Source organism: Pelophylax lessonae (genome assembly GCF_965119305.1).
Source record: "Pelophylax lessonae genome assembly, chromosome: 4".
In the NCBI taxonomy this organism is placed as follows: Eukaryota; Metazoa; Chordata; class Amphibia; order Anura; family Ranidae; genus Pelophylax; species Pelophylax lessonae.
This window is the reverse complement of record NC_138771.1, coordinates 127,795,230-127,818,210: the sequence shown is the minus strand read 5'-3', so window position 1 is coordinate 127,818,210 and position 22,981 is coordinate 127,795,230. Positions and strand designations below refer to the sequence as shown.

The following is a 22,981-nucleotide window of genomic DNA, read 5'->3' as shown; positions in this document are numbered from 1 at the left end:
TGGAGTGGAAGACTGTGCTGTTGAGGGTGAGGAGGAGATGGAGCAGGGTGACGGGGAAGTGGAGGAGCAGCCCACCCTTGCAGATATCCTGCGGGCAGTAAACAGATGCAACAACAATGTAGACCACCTCAAAAAGCAATTTGGGGGCCTGACAGAAGCGGTGTCCCTTCTTCGGCAAGACCTCCAGAAGGTCAGGGAGCGCACCACGGCTGTGGAGGGGAGAGTGACTTGGAGGACCAGCTACCCCCCCTGACCAGGGAGTCCCGCCATACTGCTGGCATGACCAGGGCCCTAGAACAGCGGGCTGAGGATGTTGAGAACCGCCTTCGGCGGAACAATGTCCGCATTGTGGGTCTGCCTGAGAAAGTGGAGGGGAGAGACCCCACGGACTTTGTGGACTCTTGGCTCAAGGAAACCTTTGGTGGGGATGCATTCTCCCCTCTTTATGCTGTTGAGAGGGCCCACAGGGTTCCCCCTCGTCCCCTGCAACCGGGCCGCCCGCCGAGGACCATGCTTGCCCGCTTGCTTAATTATAGAGACAAAGAGACTATCCTGAGACTGGCGAGAGAGCGGCGGGATATACAGTACAATGGGGTGAGGGTCTCGTTTTACCCGGATTTCTCCGCTGAAGTGCAGAGGAGCAGGGCGAAATTCTTCGCGGTCAAACAGCGTCTGCAGAAACTACATGCCTCTTATGCCATGCTGTATCCTGCGAAGCTCCGTATTATTGCTGGGGGTCAACATCATTTCTTTGAGGATCCGTCGGAAGCTTCCTCGTGGATTGACCACAATGAGCATTCCCTTCGTCCTCGTCAGATGCCTCCGGAAGATGGTGTGGCCTGAGGATTCTTCTCAGGTGCCCTTTTGCGATGATGACCCGGTGGATGCTGTTTGGGGGGCTCTGCCCCCGGCCTGGAGATGGAAGTACCTGTGATTTTTTCCTCTCTCCTGCTACCCCCTGTTTTTGTTTTTTCCTTCCCCTGTTCTACCCCTGTTTTGCAGGTGCTAATATCCTGGAGACCGTTGGGACTCGAACTACTGTTTGCTAGCTTGGAGCTGTAAGGTTCTGTCCATTCCGCAGAAACTTGGGTTCCTGTAAGTACTTGTGACTTCTTTCCCCCTTTTTTGGATGGTTTTCTTTGTTTTTTTTTTTTTTTCCTTCTCCCTCACCTCCCTTTTTTATTTTTCTGTGGGGGGTAATTTTTCTCATCCCCTTTTGGACAGTATATGACTTCCTCACCAGTGTGGATGAGACCTGTTGTCCTCTACACGGGAGGGGAGGCTGAGCTGGGGTGCTCCCCAGGGACTATGTCTGCGACACCGGTGTCCGAGGGCCTTGGCAGTTGGACTCTGTGTGGCTGGTTGGGGCGCCCTCGGCACGGTGCTCGGTTTTTTGCACTGTTTAGTTGGATGGTCCTGTTGACCTCCCTGAATTGGAGTCCGAATTGTACCTTTACTATGTGTTTACCTGGTGACAGCCAAGATCCCTATTTTGTACCCTGTCTTGTACGATGTCCGCTGATCGGTGTCCCAGCCCCGCCAGGGCTTGTGCTGCTCTGTCGCCCACCATGACGGCTGTCCCGGTTATTTCCTGGAATGTTAGGGGGCTGAGGGACCCACTTAAGCGTTCCATGGTTTCCTCGACCCTGCGCAGGCATTTTCCAGCCATCTGTTCGTTACAGGAGACTCACCTGGATGCTGAGTCGCGATCCTGGTTGCATTATGCCTGGGCGGGCTGGGAATACCACTCCACGCACACCTCCTACTCTCGTGGGGTGAGTGTGTTAGTCCATCGGTCCCTTGACTTTCAGGAACATCATAGTCTAGTTGACAGGGAGGGACGGTTTGTATTTCTATACTGTAAATTGTATACCTTACACTGTATTCTGGCCTTTATTTATATTCCTCCCCCGTTCCATGGGGAGGTCCTTCGTCAGCTTGTATCCTATACTCTGAGCCACCCGGAGGTTCCGGTCTATGTACTGGGGGACTTTAATTGTGTATTGGACGCGCAGCTGGACCGACATTCTTCTGCGCTGGGGAGTGGAGGCATGGGCCGATCGGCCTTGGCGAAATTCGCTGAGGAAGTGGGTTGGACGGACATCTGGCGACTCCGCAACCCGGGGACCAGGGTCTTCTCCTGCTTTTCCAAAACCCACACCTCTTTATCACGTATCGATTTGTGCCTCTGCTCCTCCTCTGCCATTAGATATGTTGACAAGGTTGAATATGCCCCCAGGGGGGTCTCAGATCATTCCCCTCTGGTGCTGTGTCTAGCTGTGCGCCCCTCCGCTACCCTGCAGAGGGCGCCGTGGAAACTTAATGCCTTCTGGTTGCACTTGTTCCCCTCACATGATAGGCTTAGAGAGGCTATGCGGGAGTTCTGGCAGGTACATGATGCTGCGGGTGGGCGGGGTGTACAGTGGGAAGCTTTTAAGGCCTATCTACGGGGTTTATTCATCAGGGAGGTACAGGCCATCAAGAGGAACACGGCGGCTCTGGGGGAGCAGGCTGAGGGTTTGGCGACTCAGCTGGAGGCCCGCTACATTGCGGACCCATCTGAGACTAACCGAGAGGGCTGGCTAGCTGCTCAGGAGGCTCTGGTTCGTATAAATTCCTCTGGGGCTGAACGTAGGAGGTTTTTTCAACGGCAGGCGTACTATGAGGAGGGGGAAACCACGGGCAGGTTGTTGGCCAGGATTGCCCACTCTCATCAAACGTCGCCTTCCATTGGGGCACTCATGGGTGATGGGGGCCGGGTTGTGAACACCCCGGATCGGGTTATGGAGGTGTTGAGGGCATTTTACGCTACCCTATACCAGTCTAGACAGGGACACACTGCTGCTGAACTCTCGGAGTATGTAGATGCCATCTCCCTGCCCTGCCTGTCAGATCTGGAGAGAGCTGAACTGGAGGCTCCCCTTACCCTGAAGGAGCTTCAGACTGCGTCGGCTTCCTTCCCTAACTGTAAAGCTCCGGGGGAGGATGGGCTGCCAATGGAGGTATACAAGGAGTATGCGGAGGAGACGTTGCCACATCTTCTGGAGGCCTTTTTGGAGGCCAAGCGGAATATGAGGTTGCCACCTTCTATGTGTAGGGCTAATGTTATCCTCCTCTTGAAGCCGGGGAAGGACGGTCTGGACCCCGGGTCCTACCGTCCTATCTCGCTCCTGCAGAGTGACATTAAGATCCTGGCGAAGGCTCTTGCGCTGCGACTTAACCGGGTAGTTGCTTCTATTGTACATGCTGATCAATCGGGCTTTATGCCGCACAAGTCGACGTCCATTAACCTGCGCCGCTTATTCCTGAACATACAATCCCCGGCAGACAATGGGGGCAGTAGGGCATTGCTATCACTCGATGCGCAAAAGGCATTTGACAGTGTAGAGTGGGACTACTTGTGGGTGGTCATGTCCAAGTTTGGCTTTGGTGAGAACTTTATTTCATGGGTAAAACTGTTGTACCAGGCCCCGGTGGCCGCTATCCGGGAGGGTGGTAGGGTGTCCCATCCCTTCTCCTTGTTTAGGGGAACTAGGCAGGGGTGCCCCCTGTCCCCCTTAATCTTTGCCCTGGCGATAGAGCCTCTAGCTGCCCTGATTAGGTCCAATCAGAACATAGTGGGATTCCGATACGGCCCCTTGGAGGAAAAGATCATGCTATACGCGGATGATACCATGCTTCTGTTAGGCGATACCTCTGGTTCTCTGAAGGAGGCTATGGAGGTTATTACTACGTTTGGCTCGTTTTCGGGCCTGCTTATTAATTGGTCCAAATCCTCCTTGATGCTGCTCGATGATCCCGAGGGTTCCCAGGAAGTGGGGGTAACGGGGATTCCTGTCTCCACTGAGTTTCGTTACTTGGGGGTGCAGGTGACCCCACAGCCCTTAGACTTTGCCCGTCTTAACCTATCTCCCCTCCTCGCCCGCTTTAGGGATAAGATAAAGGTCTGGTCGAGGTTGCGCATGTCACTGGTGGGCAGGGCCAACCTCATAAAAATGATTCTCATGCCCCAGCTGCTCTACGCCCTTCACAACTCCCCGGTCGTGGTCCCCCTGAGACTGTTCCAGATTGTCAATACCATTTTTAGATCATTTCTGTGGCTGAGCAAGAGCCCTCGTATAAAGTTGGAGCACCTTCAGCGACCTAAGGAGCTTGGGGGTCTAGCAGTTCCAAATCCCTGGCTGTACTACTTAGCCTCCCAACTTCAGCATATTGCACGGGTCATGAGTGAGAAGGGAGAGGGGTCAATTGCAGGCCTTGTGGCCCACATTGTGGGCAGGGGAGATGTGGCGGCCCAATTGGAATCCTTGCGATTCGGGAAGTCTAGTAAGCGCTATCCGACCTATGTCCTTATGCAAAAGACCTGGAACAAGGCTCGTCAGCTGCAGCAGGTACTGGGATATACGGACTATAGCCCTATCTGGAAGAATGCCAGATACCCGGAGCTGGCTGGATTGCCGTGCGGAGCTAAGTGGCTGGGACATGGCATCTCTCATATGACACATATATTCAGCGGTGGGGTGCTCAGATCTTTTGCTGCACTTCGGGAGGAATTTTGTCTCCCCAGGTCCATGCACTTTTATTATGTACAGTTGGCACATGCCGTTAAGGCCCAGGGGGGGGATGATCTTTGGACTCACTTTCCCGCCCCGATATTTCATTTTATGTCTACGGTTTCTGATTTTAGGGGGTTTATTTCCCATTGTTATTCTCTACTAATGAGCTCCTTCATGGATCGACACCCTCTTCGAGTGGTTCCCCGGTGGGAGGCGGATGTGGGGGTATTTGAGGATGAACAATGGGAGGAGGCTCTACAGGCTGTGCAGCTGAGCTCTCTGAATGTGGCTCAGAGATTGTCTCAACTATACATTTTGTACAGGACTCATTACACACCAGCCAGGCTGTTCAGGATGGGGAGGAGAGATTCTCCCACCTGTGGTCGCTGTATGCGGGACCACGGAGACTTAATGCATCTTCTATGGCGCTGCCCCAAACTTCATGTCTATTGGAAGGGAGTACTCTCGACGCTCTCGGGGGCCTTCGGGGTTACGATACCGGAGGACCCTAAGGTTTGTCTGTTGGGTGTTCTTGGGGGAGTTCAGGCCCCGGAGCTGGCCCTGCGGGCCATCGGGCGAGCTCTGTTTCAGGCAAGGAAATTGATACTGAGGCGATGGATTTCACCAAGGGCCCCACTGGTTAAGGAATGGGTTGCGGCTATGGGTGACACACTTAGATTAGAGAAGTATATATATCAACATAGGGGCAGCGTGGGTAAATTTGACCGCCTGTGGGCTCCGTGGCTGGCTGTGCCGGGGCTTGCCCCGGTGGAGTTGGTTCTGAACAATCTTTTGGCGGGGGTGAGGTGAGGCCCGGGGACCATTGTTACACGAAAGATCACTGTCTGCTCTGCTTGAGGTTGCTGTATCTGGTGGGGGTGCGGGGCAGATGGGTCGGACTATTGTATGTTTTCCTGTCACATATGGGGATCTATGTTGGTAAATATGTATGCTATTACTGCAAGTTTTTTTCATGCACTTGAGTACTGTACGTATTCTGGACTCTGTATTTCTGTTCTTTTTTTTTTGTGTTGATGTTTTGTTTGACATCTTTAATAAAGTTTTTGCCTGATTTAAAAAAAAAAAAAGAAGTTGTAAAGTCAGAAGGTTTTTTTTTTTATCTTAGTGCAACCTATGCCTTAAGATAAAAAGCCTTGTGTGAAGCAGCCTCACCATCACCCCCTAATACTTACCTGAGCCCCATCTCTTTCCAGCAATGGTTACGAGTCCCTCGGCCATCCAGGATTCGCTCTCCTGATTGGCAGAGACACAGTTGCGGTGCCATTGGCACCTGCGGCGGTCAAAGTCAGTTAGCCAATCAGGAGAAAGAGTGAGTGGGGCTGAACCGCAGCTCCATGTCTGAATGGTCACAGGGGGCTGCAGCTCAGGTTGGGTGCCCCCATAGCAAGCTGCTTGCTGTGGGGGGCACTCGACAGGAGCAGTGAAAAGGGACCTGAAAAGAGGAGGATCCAGGCTGCCCTTCGAACTAAACCACTGCACAGAGGAGGCCAAGTATAAAAAATTTTTTCTAAACAACAAATGCGATTTTACAATCACTTTAAACTTTTCCCCTTGACAAAGTGACCTGTGGTGGAGATGCAAGGCTCAAACGTATGCTTTTGTACATATTTTTTGGAATGCCCTACCATCTACCCATTCTGGTGAAAGGTCCTTCAAATAACACTGGGGTGTACAAGAGAAGGGCTTTACAGTGAATGAGTTATGACCCCATCTACACAAGAAGTGCCTTGTTCTGCGTGTTGAGACCCACAGACTTGGGGAAAGATAAATCACAATAATCATGTAGCAATGCATGAAGGAGGATGTATGCATGCATGCAAGAGTCAAATATGGCTGCCAAATGTACAGCACAGATAGAAGTATAATTATTCATTGGCAACAGAAATTCTAAATACTCAGCACACATTTATATAGCTTTTTTACATTGGGCTGATCTTAGGTGTATGTCTAATAAAGGATGGAAAATACTGCTTCTACAGCCATTGAAAGGCAGTGCTCGAAAAAAAAAAGTTCAATATGGGAATCAAAACCTTTGCTCTGGCAAAATGATATTTGCAGGGTGGCACAAACCCTCCCGCTTCTATAAAGGGCATTCTGAACTGGCACACTGCTTGGAAGCCAATACCTCATCTGACACTGCCTGTGTACTCAAGGGGAGTTATTCTAGGTTATAATGAATGCTTTCATTCACTGCTTTCTTTATCTCCTTTGCTCTGCCCTATTCCCCAGCTTCTGTATGCACTGGATTTTCTTCATGCAATTCCTGCATGAAAAATGTTAACAAAAATTCACCATTATTTATGTGCAGTATTCAGTATACAGCCATGTATAAATAACCAATGCATATGTTTATATGTAATAAATATATTACAGATTATCGAAAAGATACGGTTTTCACTCATTACAAAACAAGCTTATTTGCATAGCATATTTGCCCACTGATATTTACCTAAAATTAGAAGAATAAAATTACACATCATTGAAAACAGGGAACATATTTTTTTTTTTTTAATATTATATCAGAACTAATTCTGGAATGAAACAATGACTCGACACCTGCATTTCTGATTCGCGCCTGCACAAATGTAGCGGTTATCAGGACATATTTTACCTTGCTCTGATAGTTTTCAATCTCTTCCTGGAGGAAGGTTTGCCATGTTATCTGCTGGAGCTCTTCACGTAAATACTGGCAGGTTTCCATATGGGATTTGGAGATGTTCTGAGCAAGATGTTCTGTGGATGAGAAATAATAGTACTCAAAATGTCAAACTGCAACCACTGCTTTTTTTTTTTATAAATGAAAGGGTTAAAGGTCAATCAATGAAACATGCACTGCTGTAAACCAGATGGAAAAGCAACTTACATTAGGTAAAGTGGCCGCTGCATTTCAATAATTCTGCCCCTGGGGATGTGCAGACCAATTGTGATATGGCTGTAGGAGCAGGCACCACAAGATGCCCGCCATTATCCAGAAATGTCACTTCTCTGCCCTTCTCTGATTTGGCTTCAGTCGGTTACTGGGGATTGACATTCCCGGACTTGATTATTAAAGCAGAGCTGAACCCTAAAAAGTACTCAACTCCACCTTCCAGCGCTTACATGCCTTGAAGGCCGGTGTCATCGTCACCCTGACTACTTCCGGGTGCCAGGTTTTTGGCCTTTTGATTAGTGGGTGGGGGATTGACATTGCATGCATGTACACAGAAGTCTGTCATTCCAGCACAGAGTGTGCCAGAAATGCACGGCTCAGTGTATGCACGGCTCAGTGTACGTTCAATAAAAGACTGTGAGCAGGCAGGTGTCTGTTCTTGCAGAAGAGGCATACCATATTTCTTCTGCAATAAAGAGCTGCCTTGCCTGCTTGCAGTTTTCCCCCTAGTTAAGTTTAGTTCCACTTTAAGCCCTACAAACCACCATTCCACTTTCTGGAAAGACTGATTCAGTGGCCAGTAAAAGCATTAAAGTGGACCTAAAGGGGAAAAACAAACTGAGCAGATGGTATTTATCACAGAACAGACATGGTATGTCTTTTCTGTAATAAAAACAACTTACCTGCCTGTTTGCAGTCTTTACAATGTACCCTGAGCTTTGCATACTCCGCTCAGGGTACATTCTCAGCATGGGGCCTGTGTGCCAGGATGAATGAACTGCTATGCATGCATTAGGTCACACTGCACTGGCCAATCAAAACCACCCAATTTCTGGCACCTTGAAGAAGCCTGCTAGAAGATACTGTTTGCGGGAGACCTTGTAGGCATTGGATTTTTGAAGCAGAGGTATTTGCGGCTTTCTGGAGTTCCGCTTTAACATTGCATGGGGGGATAATGATTGGTGGGGCTTGACCATGAAGTGAGGAAAATCAGGCACCAGTAAGTAAAATGCAACTGAACCAAAGAAGAAGAGTTTCAAAATAACAGAAAACATCTTGTTCGGTCTTCACTCTTGCAGGAGTCTTCCTTTTACAGTCTTTACACAAAATCTATGTGGTCCTTTTAAAAAAATATTGCCAACACAATGATGATTTTATTGTAAGTGTAAGCAAAATGTCACGGATAAGTTTCCAGACATAACAGGTTTGCAAAAACAAAAGAAAAAGGCTTCAAACACATTTTAAGGAATAAAAAAAGCTTGCGAACTAATTAAAAACACATTACTAACAGTTATAGAGCTGCGCTGAAACAAATTTTAATAAATTAAATCGAAGAAAAAAAAAAAGAATTCCAAATATAAAATGACTACTAGGCAATTATAAATGAATGCTGAACCACCAGTGTGACTTAGGATGATAGAAGTCCTTCTAATGATACGGACTCCATCCAACACCCAAATGAAGTGCGACCTCCACCGTGTAAAATCCTTGCTTACAAGCTAATATGGACCCTCTATTGCGGAAGGTCGATAACACTTGTGGCTTATACCCAGCCAGGTCCTTTAACCATCCAGGAGGGTTTTTATATAACGATGGCAACTCCCACCATACACAGATTTCCCACGGCAAAGGGTCAGCAACAATCAAAGCTCAATCTCGGCTGGAGCCCTCCATAGAGCCTGTAAAACAAGGAATCCGCCCTCAGGATATCACACTCATTGAAGTTCCCTAAAAAAAATATTAATCTCACCCTCTGCTTGGATGCACATGTGCTGTCGGATCTAAACTGAAGAGTTGCCCCAAAATGTACCCATAACGTTGCAACTTTACAGAGAGCCTTGACGCTGATTTGTTGCTCTTCTGGTCACAACTGCATAGATCACTTTTATTCATTTATTGATAATTTGGAGCCAGTTCTTGTGTATTGTATGTCAGTGTCAAATGTAACTGATCTCACAAATCAGTCAATCTATCTATAGAAAAGACAGGTCACTCAAACTACAGCTGCTCATTTGTGACTTGACTTTTCTCCTTTCTATGTAGAAGCAGCATTTATTTTCACATTATTCTTCATAAATGTTCAGTAATATATGGATGAACGTGAGCTGCCAAATGTCCAGGCTCTTGAGAATCCTAATCAAACCAATTACAAAAACAGACAGTGTTCCAAAAATGCTTTTTTTTTTCCCTTCACCACATTGTCACCCTAAATATAATTTCCATTCTTGACAGCATCCAAGGCACAAGGCCAAGGGCTATAGAATAGAGTTTAAAACAGGATGACATTTCACATATAGGCATCAATCCAACAGTTATTTCTAGTGCAACTTACCAAGTTCTGCCATAGATATAGTTGGGGAGGCCTCTCCGTTAGTAAATGAGCAGTATGGGAAGAAGGACGAGGCAGGTGTATAGTCCGGTTCAGGTTTGATCCCATTGACATCCAAGCCAGACTGATCTGGGGATGGCTGGATATCTAGGTAGAAGCTGCTCACTGCTGACTCCGTCTTGCCTTCATCAGGTGTGTGCCCTTCCATGTATCCTCCCAGGTCATCTCTCAGTTCTGTGAGTCCATTGGGTGTCAGACCATATCCCGCAGGAGTTAGTGGCTCTGCCTCCCCTGGCTGCTGCTGGTGATCCCGCTGCTGCTGCATGCGATGTTTCTGCACTTCCGCATATAAGCTGTCTCTCTGCTTTTTAGACATGCGACCAAACTTTACAGCTGGGGGGGTAAAAAGCAATAAGGATGTGAAAAAAAAAAAAAAAGGAGTTGAGTCCGATTAGTGGAATAACACACAAAGCTTTTTACATTCCTTTTTTAGAAAAATGCCCACTATTGCACTGATCCACATCTAGTGCCAGAGTACGTACTACAAGGAAGTATGCAATATCACCAGGGCAATCCCGTTCTAAAATATATTTTTACAATATAGTGCTTTGCATTTATTTTCATTTATCGTATGTAGGTTTAAAAATATAAAATTCTGTAATATATTTTTCCTTTTTATAATTCTATAAATATCAGCTTTTGCACATCAATGCTTCATATATACCATTTGCTGTCAGTTTTAGGCATGCCATATGTTTACCAGGTTTACCGCAACTGCTTTGCTTAAAGCGGTTTTGCCTGGAATTCAGGTTTAAGCTAAAAACTCCAAATATGGCGCTCAATGTGGTTTGTGAAAAAATGCCCAGGTTCGCACCAACAAAGAGATCCATCCAAATCCAAAATTTGTATACAGGCACTCACTGGTCTTGCAGAAGAGGTAGAGAAAAACTGCAGCTTTTTTATGGTCAACATTTTGATGAAACTCCGTCCATCTCATGGATTGAGAAAGATGGACTGAGCTTCATTGAAGCATTATATATAGAAAAAGGAAGAAGAAGAGAGACTCTTAACCAGGAGTAAAGTTCTGCTCATACTTTTTTTTTTTGTTTTTTTTAATAGAATGGATTAGATTGGGGTGCTGCTGAATGTAATGGGCCATACACACTATAATATATTTTCTGAAGACTTTTTCCTTTAGACTTACCAAAACCATATAATATGAGGTCAAACCTAAACACTTTCAATTTGTATGCAATCTGGCAGGCCCTTGCACTACATAGAAAAGGTAAATCTGAAGGAAATCTAACCACAAAAGTTGGATAGTGTGTATCCAGCTTTAGCTTCCTAGGCCCCTAGGTCAAAACCTTTAATGCAGCCCTCAAAGCCACAGGAAAGCCACCCTCCCTACTGTAGGTTTTTTTTTAAATTTTCACATTGGTACATGTCAGTGCCTCTTTTTAACAATAGTTTACTAGCTCCAGAAATGGATTGAATATCAAGATTTAACCGTACAGGCTACAACGGGGTTCAGGAAAATGTTAAGACTTTCAACCCTGAGGACATTCTGTGACCAGGAATTAAACCCGGGCAGATTTTGCTTATCCCTAGTTAGAATATGGTCCTGTCCCCTACTAACCGTGGCAAAGAAAGACAAAATGTTACAGAGGTTAAGCCAATGTGATGGATCTGGAAAATTATCATATGGTTTACAATTGTGTATGTATTCATTTGGGTATGAACTCTGGTCAGTACTTTCTCCTGAATAGAACCTTGAAGAATTGGCCTCGAGAACCCATTCTTCACAGTAATAGCTTTCTTTAATTACAGACACTGAATGAACTGTGATTTACTGCTACAGCCTATAACAACCAGTAGAATTGTAGCTGTTAAATGACCAATTATTGCAAGAACAAGGGAAGAGGATTTCTAAAAAAGCAGCTACAAGTTGTTGCACATAATTAATCTCCCCACCATGCTATTTAACCCTTTTACTCTGATGGCAATAAATACAATTTCCAGAAGCACTAGAGATGCTGTGTCTGCTTGGAAGCTCTCAATCAGTACTGGACATACCCCAGTCGCTGTAGTAACATTGCCTGGTAACAGGAAAACAGCCTTCCTGCTCGTGTAGAACACATTGTAAACACTGAGGAAATTGGGCAGACTACTGTTACAGAACACACTGCCATCTTTGTGCATTCAAAGACCTATACCTGGGTCAGGTCTGAAAGACACTGGACCGTATCTAGCAGGTTCAAATAGGCCACAATTATATCCGGGCAACTGAAATACAAACTACTTCAAAAAATCAGGGTGTTGCCATACTTGAAGACCTTGAATATCATAGCATAGATACTGAATCAATTATGCCTAGACAGTCCCCCACACATCCCATAACAAAACACATATGAACTAAACCCACACAGATACAGACAAGCCCACCCAAACATATCTCACCAAAAATACCAATGGCCACCACATGATCAAACAAACATCCACCCCACCACATCATCCATTCAGAGCACCTGAACCATGAGGCTGCATCCTAACGCACGCAGCGCTATCTCAGGCTGAAGGGAGAACTCCAGCCAGGTATGGATGGCTAGGAGAATGACACTCGGGCGCCCAGTCTGGATGAGGTGTCTTTCTCCTAGCCATCCATACCCGGCTGGAGTTCTCCCTTCAGCCGGAGATAGCGCTGCATGCGTTAGGATCCAGCCTCATGGTTCAGGTGCTCTGAATGGATGATGTGGTGGGGTGGATGTGTTTGATCATGTGGTGGCCATTGGTATTTTTGGTGAGATATGTTTGGGCGGGTTTTCTGTATCCGTATGGGTTTAGTTGATGTGTTTACTGATTCAGTAACTATGCTATGATATGCAAGGTCTTCAAGTATGGCTCCACCCTGATTTTTTGAAGTAATTTGTATTTCAGTTGCCCGGAAATAATTGTGGCCTGTTTAACTTGCTAGATACGGTCCTGTGTCTTTCACACCTGACCCCTGGTCAAATAGCCGGGGTTACGGGACGCTGTCTGGAGACAAACACATTGTGGAAAATTTTGGTGAGCACGGTTTTATCCTGTCTATAACTACTTGATCGTTTAGGATTTGCACTTGCCGTATATGTAACAATGTATAATATGTTGCTTCCTATTTTTACAATAAATGTAGATACATAACCAAGTTCCCTGAAGAAGCAGAATGTTCTGCGAAATGCGTTGGACCTTTTTGTGCCTACAGATATCACTGTCAATGTACTACAGTTTAAGCTGCGCTGCCTTCTAGCTGCATATATGTTTTATGTCTATTTGTAGACTATTTTTACTATGTTTATTTAAAAAAAAAAAATTTTTAAAAAACACTTATGTACTTGCTCATCTTGACGGCGCCACTTCCTTTAAAGTCCCCAATTTTCTAGAGGTATTCTTTATATCTTCTATACGTTTTGGTTTACAGAGGTGGTTAGTCGTCCCTGAAACTGGTATAATCTAGTTAATGTCATTAGTACTTTTGTAGTCACCATCTCAATCAAATATGAATCCATTAAAGGCAGAGCAAAGACAGGACACCTGACCTGCGTGTATTTTTCCAAGCCCAAACCCCAGAATTACTGACTTCACTGGATCAGTATGACAGTAAGGCAGCTAAAACCTTTAGAAGAGAGATCAGCAATGGCAGCCTCCACATTTCCTGAATCACACAATACACTAGGTAGCAGGAGAGAGTGAAATGTAATGTAAGAAAAGCACTTGAATCACACACTGTATGCATTGTACACGTGGGCAGCTGAAGCCGTACACCATGTGGGAGGCCAATACATATGAAATACACGGTGCTGGTGTGGACAAGCTACTGAAATTCTCAGTGGATAAAAAAAGGAAATTGTGCTCTCTTGTATTAGACGGTGAAAAGAACTGACGGTTTGTGCCCCAGGCTGTACTGTGTGTATAGCTGGTTCTTCCAGTCGCTAGACTGGATAATGGAAGAGCTGTGTATTGCTGTACAAGAATTCAGTTAACCACATACAATAAGATTTCAATAAATCAATAGATTCCCCTAGCTACATTAAAGAGCGTAGATAGAGGAATTATCCTTGCCGGCAACTGTTTCTGAAAGCCACCGCTCCCACAGCTGTCAGAATACCTGAACGGTGATATGAATGGCTGCAGTTATTGTTTGGCTGAGAATTTTCCACCAGTCTCCTTCAACTTTCAGATTGCAGTTTGTCAAGCCAGGTGGTAGCAACAGGGCCACGCTCGGTTTGTATTTTGGCTGATTCAGCAGGAATCAGACAAAATTAAATCCCACATGGGCGGATTTCACGCCTTCATTGCCATTCATGCTCTCCATTGAAGCTAAACAGTGTTAATGGAAGAATTGCCCCAACTAGCTATTGTATTTAGACAACTGCTATTTGAACACCCAAACAGTGACTGCACCTGAAAGGATGCAGACACTCCAACAATTTTCCACCTAGCCCTGACTTCTTAGATTTTGTTAATCAAGGTTGATCAAGCTGAGTGGTGCCAACAGGGCCACCACAGCTTGAATTTTGAATGATTCAGTAGGAATCAGCTGAAATCCAGGAGGTTTATTGCCAGAATTATACTGTGTGGATTAAGGGGCTTAAAATGAACATGTAAAGATAGAAACCTATCCGATAACAGTCTCTAAAGGTGCTAGAGACAGACTTACTACCTACTGAGTCACTAACCTAGCAAATGCATGCCACAAGTGAAGGTGGAAAAGTCTTAAGTACCATTCTGCATACTTGTTCCAGAGCAATGACTGGCTAATTAATGACCCAGAATTAGGAAGACAGCCCTTCAGCCTGCCCTCCACAAATCAGCAATGGCAGCTACCATATGTCTTGCAGGTTCCTTCAAGGTACGTTAGTTAATACTTGGGATGTCATGGGTAACATCTGGTTATAATGTGCACAGTATAGCTATGTGATGTGAATAGATTAAACTTTAGGTTGGATATCATTTGTTGCTTGAGTATTAGGAAGGCAAATCCTGAGAGTTACTTGGCATTAGAGTAGTAACAAGACAAAGAATCATCCAATACATGAGTACAATGTGTACAAATATTTAATGTACCTGAAATATACGTTAATCATTCTGAATATGCTAAATATTATACATATGAGCGTAGGTTTGCAGCACACATAGTAATTGCTCATTAAAATTATGGGCTCCTATTTTTTGGCTCAGTCTCCTAACTTTCTCAAAAACCTGTCCATTTGTTTTAGTAACAAAGGGGCACCCCCAGGTAAAGGTCCTGGGTTTTCAGGAGACACAGATGTGTACATACTGTAGATACTTGGATATCAACCTTGCACTGATAGCACTGCAGGAAAACATGATGATTTCCAACGGAAGTAGGTATATTTTTTGATTTAGACCACAAGGAAACCTGTGCCAAGAAAATAGAGGATTCAGCTCTGGAGCGCCTTCTGAAAAGTACTAGTTGTCTGGCAGCCTCAGGTCTCATGATTTAAAGGGTGGTTCACACTGTAAGAAAAATGGGTGAACGATCGTCCGATATTCCTCGTTGTTTCACAGCAAGTCGGAACAGAATAAGGAAAGCATGTACGAAAATTCCCACACGACAGTCTTTTTTTTTTGTTGATCCACATTTCTGATCAGTCTTTTGCTTCAGGTTTTTTTTCGTACGAAAAGGTTACATATTAAACAAAAATCGGTAATTTTGTTCATGTACGAGAAAAATTTTAAGTTTTTTTCCTTTGGAAATTTGTTAGGGAGGTCGGAGCCGGCTGTCAGAAAATCGTACGATTGTTCCTCTAACCAATCAGTTTTCCCCCGATTTTCTTATAGAGTGTAGTCCCTGACCTGGCACAAGCCTGTAGATCAGAAAAGTCAGTACTCTAGATCTGCATATTTGTTCCAGGTTATGGGCTCTAATCAGGAGGACAGTGAGGGAACCAATATTTTTTTAGAGCGAGGTAGATTACTTACTTCTTCATACAGGTTTCCAAGCCCTTCAGACAAAAGCAAGATGGAAGTTTGACTTAAAGAAGAACTATAGGCCATTTTTTTTTGGATAAAGTTATAAGGGGTTATATCCCCTGTCAGATAGTTTTTGCCATCTGTGTCCCACTGCAGAGATTTCCTCCCCCTTCCTGTCCCATAGCCAAACAGGAAGTGAGAGGAAATCCCTGAAAATTAAAGGAATTCCTTGGGGCCCCCAAGCTCACCTGAACTAGTGTCCCCATTGGAAGATTTTCCCTTTATTACTTTTTTTGGGGAAAACCCAAAATTTAGGATTTCTTTTCACTTTCAATGATTATAGTGAAAAATAGAGAGGATCAGAGCCGGTTCACACTACTCTGACTTGTCAGGCGACTGTTCAAGTGACTTGTATTGACTTCTGAGAAGTCGTTTGCAAGCCGCGATGAAGTCGTGCTGCGACTTTGAGTCGGATTAGTGTGAACCGGCTCTATCTCCTAATGATGGCACAGACTGCAATAAAAACTGTTAAGCTTTCTAATCCATCTCAACTCTATCCCAAAAAAAAAAAAAAAAAAAAAAAAAAAAAGGAGGTTTTGCCTTTATACTTTATGTTTGCCAGGAATCTATTGGAGGTGAAAATCCTTCCTTGATAGGCCTCATGCACATTTTACAGGTATTTGACTTTTTTTTTCTGCCCTTAAACATCCCCCTATATCAGCCTATGTGTCCATGCACAAATGGCGTTCAGGAGAGGAACATTTGGGCAGAAAGAAAAACACCCAACGCGCCTAAACGCGCATGTTTAGCCATTGAAATTAATAAACACTCCAGCGCTAGAAATAAAATTAAAATTCTGGCCAATTAAATGAATAAAATACCCAAATACTTGATGTGCCTGAATGTGTCTAAACACACCTAAACACTCTTGAAAAATAGTTTTGAATGTTGCGTTTCTCCCGTCAGGAGAAAAGCATTAAGAAGAGCCTAGTGTGCTTGAGGCCTTACTGGACAGGGAAGCTGCAATCACGCAGGGATTTTACAGGGCTCTAATAAAGTTTCAGCTTCCACATTCAACCATGTAAGATAGTTAATTACTGAGGTTATAGAATAAATACTGATGTTGTAGAATAAGGTTGTAGGGAGAGGACGGTTCTTACCATCACGTGACATGCCCACAGCAAGGCATTTCTGCAGCCGACAGTGCTGGCAGCGGTTCCTACTCGTCCTGTCGATCAAACAATTCTTTTGCCGTGGACAGGAATATGTAGCGTTACTCTGCTGGCTGCGTCTGAAGAAACCCTGTGAACAAAGCAGAATGGTAAAAAGTTTACATACAAAAAACTTTACACTAAATTTACACAAACCTATTAATACAAAATGCTATACCAATTAGGATGCTGGGCCTTATATCGAAGTGTCCCGAAAGGCCTGCTCTCATAACTCCATGTCATTTTCTCCTATTCCTTTTTACTGCACCACAAAAATTGGTGGTGCTACTGCCGGATGCTGGGGAAAATACATTTGAGGCATCCTTCAGCCTGCTTTGACCAATGTTTTAAGAGCAGGTAATTCCCATTATTTAAAACAAGTTCCCCTCTTCTTTAGTTACATAGTTTGCGAGGTTGAAAAAAAGACATCAGTCCATCCAGTTCAACCTATGATGTGTGTATGTATAATTGTTTATGTCAATAGTACATTGTATACCTCTCTATGTTGTGGTTGTTAAGATGCCCATCTAATAGTTTTTTTTTTTTTTTTAACTATCGATGCTCCCTGCTGACACCGCTGCTTGTGGAAGAAAGTTCCACATCCTTACCACTCTGAGGGTATAGAACCCTTAACGCGATTTTAGGTTAAACCGCTTTTCTTCCAATTTTAACGAATGCCTGCGAGTCCTTTTATATGCCCTTTCGCTGAATAGTTTGTTCCCTATGCTATGGGGGGCTATTTGTACATTGATATCATATCCCTTCTCAAGCGTCTCTTCTCCAGAGAGAATAGGTTCAGTGCTTGTAGTCTTTCCTCATAGCTGATGTCCTCCATTCCCCTAATTAGCTTTGTTGCCCTTCTCTGGACTCTCTCCAGTTCCAGCACATCCTTCCTGAAGACCGGTGCCCAGAACTGGATGTCATACTCGAGATGCGGCCGGAGTCTTGTAGAGTGGGAGAATTATCGTTTTATCTCTGGAGTGAATCCCCTTTTTAATACATGCCAGTATTCTGTTGGATTTGCTTGCAGCAGCTTGGCATTGCATGCCATTGCTGGGCTTTTTGTCTACTAGGACCCCCACATTCTTTTCTATCTTAGATTCCCCCAAAGGCTCTCCCCCTAGTAACCTGGGTTGGCATCTAAATGCATTAACCTTACATTTTACAACATTAAACCTCATTTGCCATGTGGATGCCCCACCCCATTATTTTGTTCAAGTCTTCTTGTAAGGTTTCCACATTCATCGTAGATGTTATTGCCCTGCTTAATTTAGTATCGTCTACAAATATGGAGATTGAGCTATTTATTCCATCCTCTAGGTCGTTTATGTATAAATTAAATAGGATTTAGTCCATTTCAATTATAAGCAAATGGCAGGCCTATCACCCTGCACTGGGACTAAAATGCATTCCCATCCAATGAGAATGATCAAGGAAATCTGTTTTGAGAGCCTTGCAATGTGGAACTCCTTCTAAAAAAAAAATGCTAATTGTCCATTTCTCTCTGGGCTTACCAATCTAGGTCAGGCACTCACCTGGAACAAGTATGCAAAACCAAAAAGGAAGAATTGAATGCAGTCAGAATTCCTGATCTGCATACTCATTGCAAGCTGGTGGCTCAAAGTACGGGGGGCATGGCATCAGCAGGACAGCTAAAGTATTTGGGTTCAGGGTTATTTCATTATTAGGTCATTGTTCTGTATGAGGAGCAATATCACAATTCACAGCCATCTCCATCTCCACCTTTCTCAAAGAAACCCCAAGAGCAACATTTACATGTTGTCCCCATGTAGTTCCCATGCAAGTACCAGTCAAGCAAGAGCCCAGCTGAAGAGTTCAGCAGGATAAAACGGATAAGTTATATATAAAGCTTAACTCAGGGATATACAAATATTGTTTAAATGTGTATTTTTACTTGAATCAGAAGGGTCTATTTAAAATTTGTTGGACAAATGAGAATCATTTTCTCATCCTTTATGAATACAGTGATTTCCTATGGTCATCAGCTCCATCCAATGGCCATAATCCAGGATTTTTTTCTGATGGAGGCATTAAAGTTTTTGTTACCCCAACATTTCATATTCCTGATACGTGCCTGCTGTACCATGTACTTGTAGGAGAAAGTATCCCGTTCTTTTTGTATTGCTTCCTTTGTGTGAAATTCCTGGTGTTCCTGTCTGTCCCTCTGCTTACAAACTAACCACACTAAGCAGAAGAGCACACCATAGTCAGTTCTATAGCTATGATGGGAACTCAACCTGCTCTCCACCAATAATCTTGTCATTGACACCCCTGGCAGCCTTTCACCTTTTACTGGGATGCTTAGTGTGCTGTTGCTTCACTCCCCCCCCCCCCAGCTCTTATGCAGCTGAAGGGGGAATGTGATCACTTATAAAAAAAAAAAAAAAGAAAAAAAACTTTTTTCTCCTTTTTTATATCTATACACGAATGTTTTGCCTTTTGTTTCTATATGAAACTGAATGGGTTCTTTTACAAGGTGGTCATTTAGTCACTTTAAAAAAAAAGTTACAGCATTATGGCCACTAGGTGGAGCCAACGATCATAAGGAACCACTATACTAAAACAGTAGTGCAGTCTGCTTTTTTATTCATACTTACAGGTAACCCTATAATAAGGCTTACCTATTCAGTACAGTAGAGATCTCCTAAACCTGCACGATTTAGGAGATATTTATTTTAGAAGAAGCCAGTGACTACATCGGCTCTCAATGGATGGACTGCCATTCATTGAGAGAGCTGTGCCATGGGATGACGTCATCGCAGCTCAGCCAAATGAAGATGGTTGCCCAATCAGTGGTGACAGCGCACTTCGTTTAAGGCAAGTCTTTTGCAATGCATACTAGCACATTATGCTCTTAACTTGTTGGGGGGAAGTATTTTTTTTTTAGGGGGTTACTACTGCTTTAAGAAAAACACAGCCATATACATACATTAATTTATTTATTTAATATATATATATATATATATACACACACACACACACATACACACATACACCACATTTTTTTTTTTGTGCAGTAATCTAGAATAAAAAAAAACAAAAAACAAGAAGAACTTTGCCCCTTTGCAGGAACTTCATTGGGGATGATGGCCTTGTATCTGCCCCCTCCTTTAGGCGTTTGCAGGCAGCCTGTAGTGGATGGAGCTGCTGGATCTCTGCACAGGTTATACACAGCATAGTGATACGATCGCTGCTACTTTTAAAGAAAAAATCTGGTGTTCGATTAGCTATTGAGGAACATAATTGAACTAAAGTTTTTGTGGCCAGGGCTTAGCTTTAAAGACAGCAATGCATATTTCATATACAGTGTTAAACCTCAAGACAAACAGCAATCCTACACATCAAGGCATACAGCAATCCCTTTTAATACTCCAATTAGTTTAAAATGAAAAAAAAAAATGGTTTTAGTGTTACTCAACGTGTGTACATAAGGTGACCAGCTTCTCCGTACAGCTACATAGTTGACTTAGAACTCTAGGACCGTGATTTTCTAAATTAGTTTTTGTAGTCATGCTACCTCCTCCCTCTGCGTACGTTAGTCCCACAAACCCAACCTGAGAACACGAGGCCTGGATAAATCTGGCCAGTCTGTAGTCTTCTGACAATTCCTGCCTAATGAATAGATTTCTTCAATTCATTACCATACTCATTTTTACTCCTGTATACACATATGTCTTAATTAGCTGCTCATTGGCTGTTTAATTACAAGGAAGCAGCTGCCAGCTGCCAGCCTCCCTGTACCAGCGGCCATGCTGAGAAGACTCCGCTCTGGTGGGTGACAAGGAGACTCTCTGAAAGCTCGGTGATTTATGGCTGGCTGTGGCAGGATCCTCTGCCTCATTAATCTCTCAAATAGGACCAACAATTAAAATGTAGGCCTTTTTCTGACGGCTTTCCTCACTTCTGATGACCATGAGGACTAGGCTTGTTCTCGGTGGATACGCACACAGACAAAGTTCAGTACCAGAGACTTCTGAAGGTATAGATCATTCTTGTCAGCCCGAGTGTCATGTGAATATGCACATGCCAATAATGGATGATAAGAGGATAAGCAATTTATTCAGTCAATGAAAACAACTATTCCTGCTGAGAGGCTAGCCAGACTAAGCATGAAAACAGCAACATTTCCCACGAAGGCTTTACATCTGTTGTCAAACTCAATAGGAGCCGTAACAACTGTCCCAAACATAACAAGGGCAAGCTTTTTAAATACCTTGATGCCTACTATTAGCAACATGTCAAGGTGCACACTGTGCTAAAAATAATAAATACACCAATACTGATTAACAACAAAACTGCGCAATTATTTTTTATAAACCTGCAAAGCATTGCAACCCTGACCAGTGGATCACAAACTCGATGCACAAGATCCCGCAGGCGATTCCACCTGCTTTGAGGAATGGACCTTCAGCTATGGAGCTGGAAGAAGTCACAATGGCCCAGGGGTGTGGTGATCAACGAAGTTGTGTTCCCATGATAAAAAGAAGTCCCTCTACCTCAGGGGAAGATGGGACGTGTAGTCTAATTATTCACAGAGCTTTGCCAAATTCAAATATTGACAGGAGACAGCAGGGAGAAGAACCCCTGAGATTCTGTAAGAGGGTGTGGGACGTAGACTTTGACCACGTTTCATAAATATGGTTCAACAGAAAGGTGGACTTTTCTTTTAAATCTGTGTCCCGTACCTATCATTTTTTACTCGCTCTTACAGAGCTCATTGAAAATTAAACCTAATCAACTGAATAAATCATTTGGGGAAAAGCTTACACAGAAAATACAAAAATCAATAAATCAGAACATTGCTCTTCGTTTTAACATCATCAAATTGAATATCCATTATAACCCAGTTTAACTTGAATTCCTTTTCTGCTTGTGTCCCCTTTGCATAGAAAGTGCCCCCCCCCCCCCAGCCCATTACTATAAATTTTACCTAGAGTATCACCTGATGCTGAAACATTAAATTAAGCCATTACCATAAAATAAACTGGCTCTTTATAGCAGCCACTACATCCAAATTAGAAGACGGCAAGCACTGCAGTAAAACCATAAGGGCCAATTCACAATATGTGCGGTGACAGATCGGAAACAATGGTTTCCCCCACGTGTCCCATTCAGACATGCTGAATTTTATTGCAGCACACAAGCCCCGAAACACACTGCAATGTCCAGAAGCGTACTGCCAGACGCTGCAGCGGGTAAATGTTTTGTTCAAGTAAAGCTCATACAAAACAAAATAATAATAAAAAAAAAATAATGAATATCGCACCACACTGCCCCCTAGTGTAGCTGGTAACCCAGAGCGACCAGAATGGCGAGTTGCTCCTTCCACTCTGCACTGCAGTGTGAATTGGCACTAAAATGTTTTATACAAGGCAAGCTCATCTGCAAGTTTTTGCCTCAAAACGGAAGCTAATGATAACCAAGAAAACTAGTGGAGTAGTTTTTTTTTTTTTGGGGGGGGGGGGGGGGGGGAAATACCAAAGGACTGGAGCAGCAATCTTGCAAATATCATAATCTTGCTTCTAAGAAAGTTTTTCTTCTAGAATTTAAGGTAACTTACAATTACATTGACCTTAACTTAAATTCCAAAAAGGGAATATTTATTTATTTAAGTAAATTGTAGGCAAACCTCCCCCCATTTTGGAGTAAGGGAGGGTTATACCTTTTTTAACAACTTTAAAAAGTGGTTGTAAAGGTAAATAGTGTGAAAAAATTAAACGGAGAATGGTTACCTTGCAATAAACGCCAGGTATATTTCTGTAGAAATGTGGTGATCGTATGATTCCCGACATCTGAATTGCAGGTCACTTAATGGCTCACATAAATGGTGGGCATGTAGCAGGACGTCATTGCCGGAATGCACGTTGACCCTGGGTCTCACTGTGTTTCCATGCCGATGAAACACAGCGATACTCAGCGGGATAACGTCATTTACCCAGTCTAGTGCAGTGAGAGGAGGGAAGGAGTGGCCAGAGGGGGCACCGCTTGCTGCAGATTACGG

At 43.9% G+C, this 22,981-nt stretch overlaps 1 protein-coding gene across 1 annotated transcript in view; it reads right to left on the bottom strand.

Annotated features, from left to right (window-relative positions):
• The window catches only part of LOC309554105 (nuclear receptor ROR-alpha A-like), a gene marked incomplete at its 5' end in the record, with an annotated part of 701,167 nt that overhangs the window by 23,593 nt on the left and 654,593 nt on the right, over positions 1 to 22,981 (bottom strand). Inside the window, 3 exon segments of the mRNA XM_082255651.1 lie at positions 7,189 to 7,310; positions 9,779 to 10,168; positions 16,909 to 17,050. Coding sequence (XP_082111777.1) covers positions 7,189 to 7,310; positions 9,779 to 10,168; positions 16,909 to 17,050 — 654 coding nt within the window.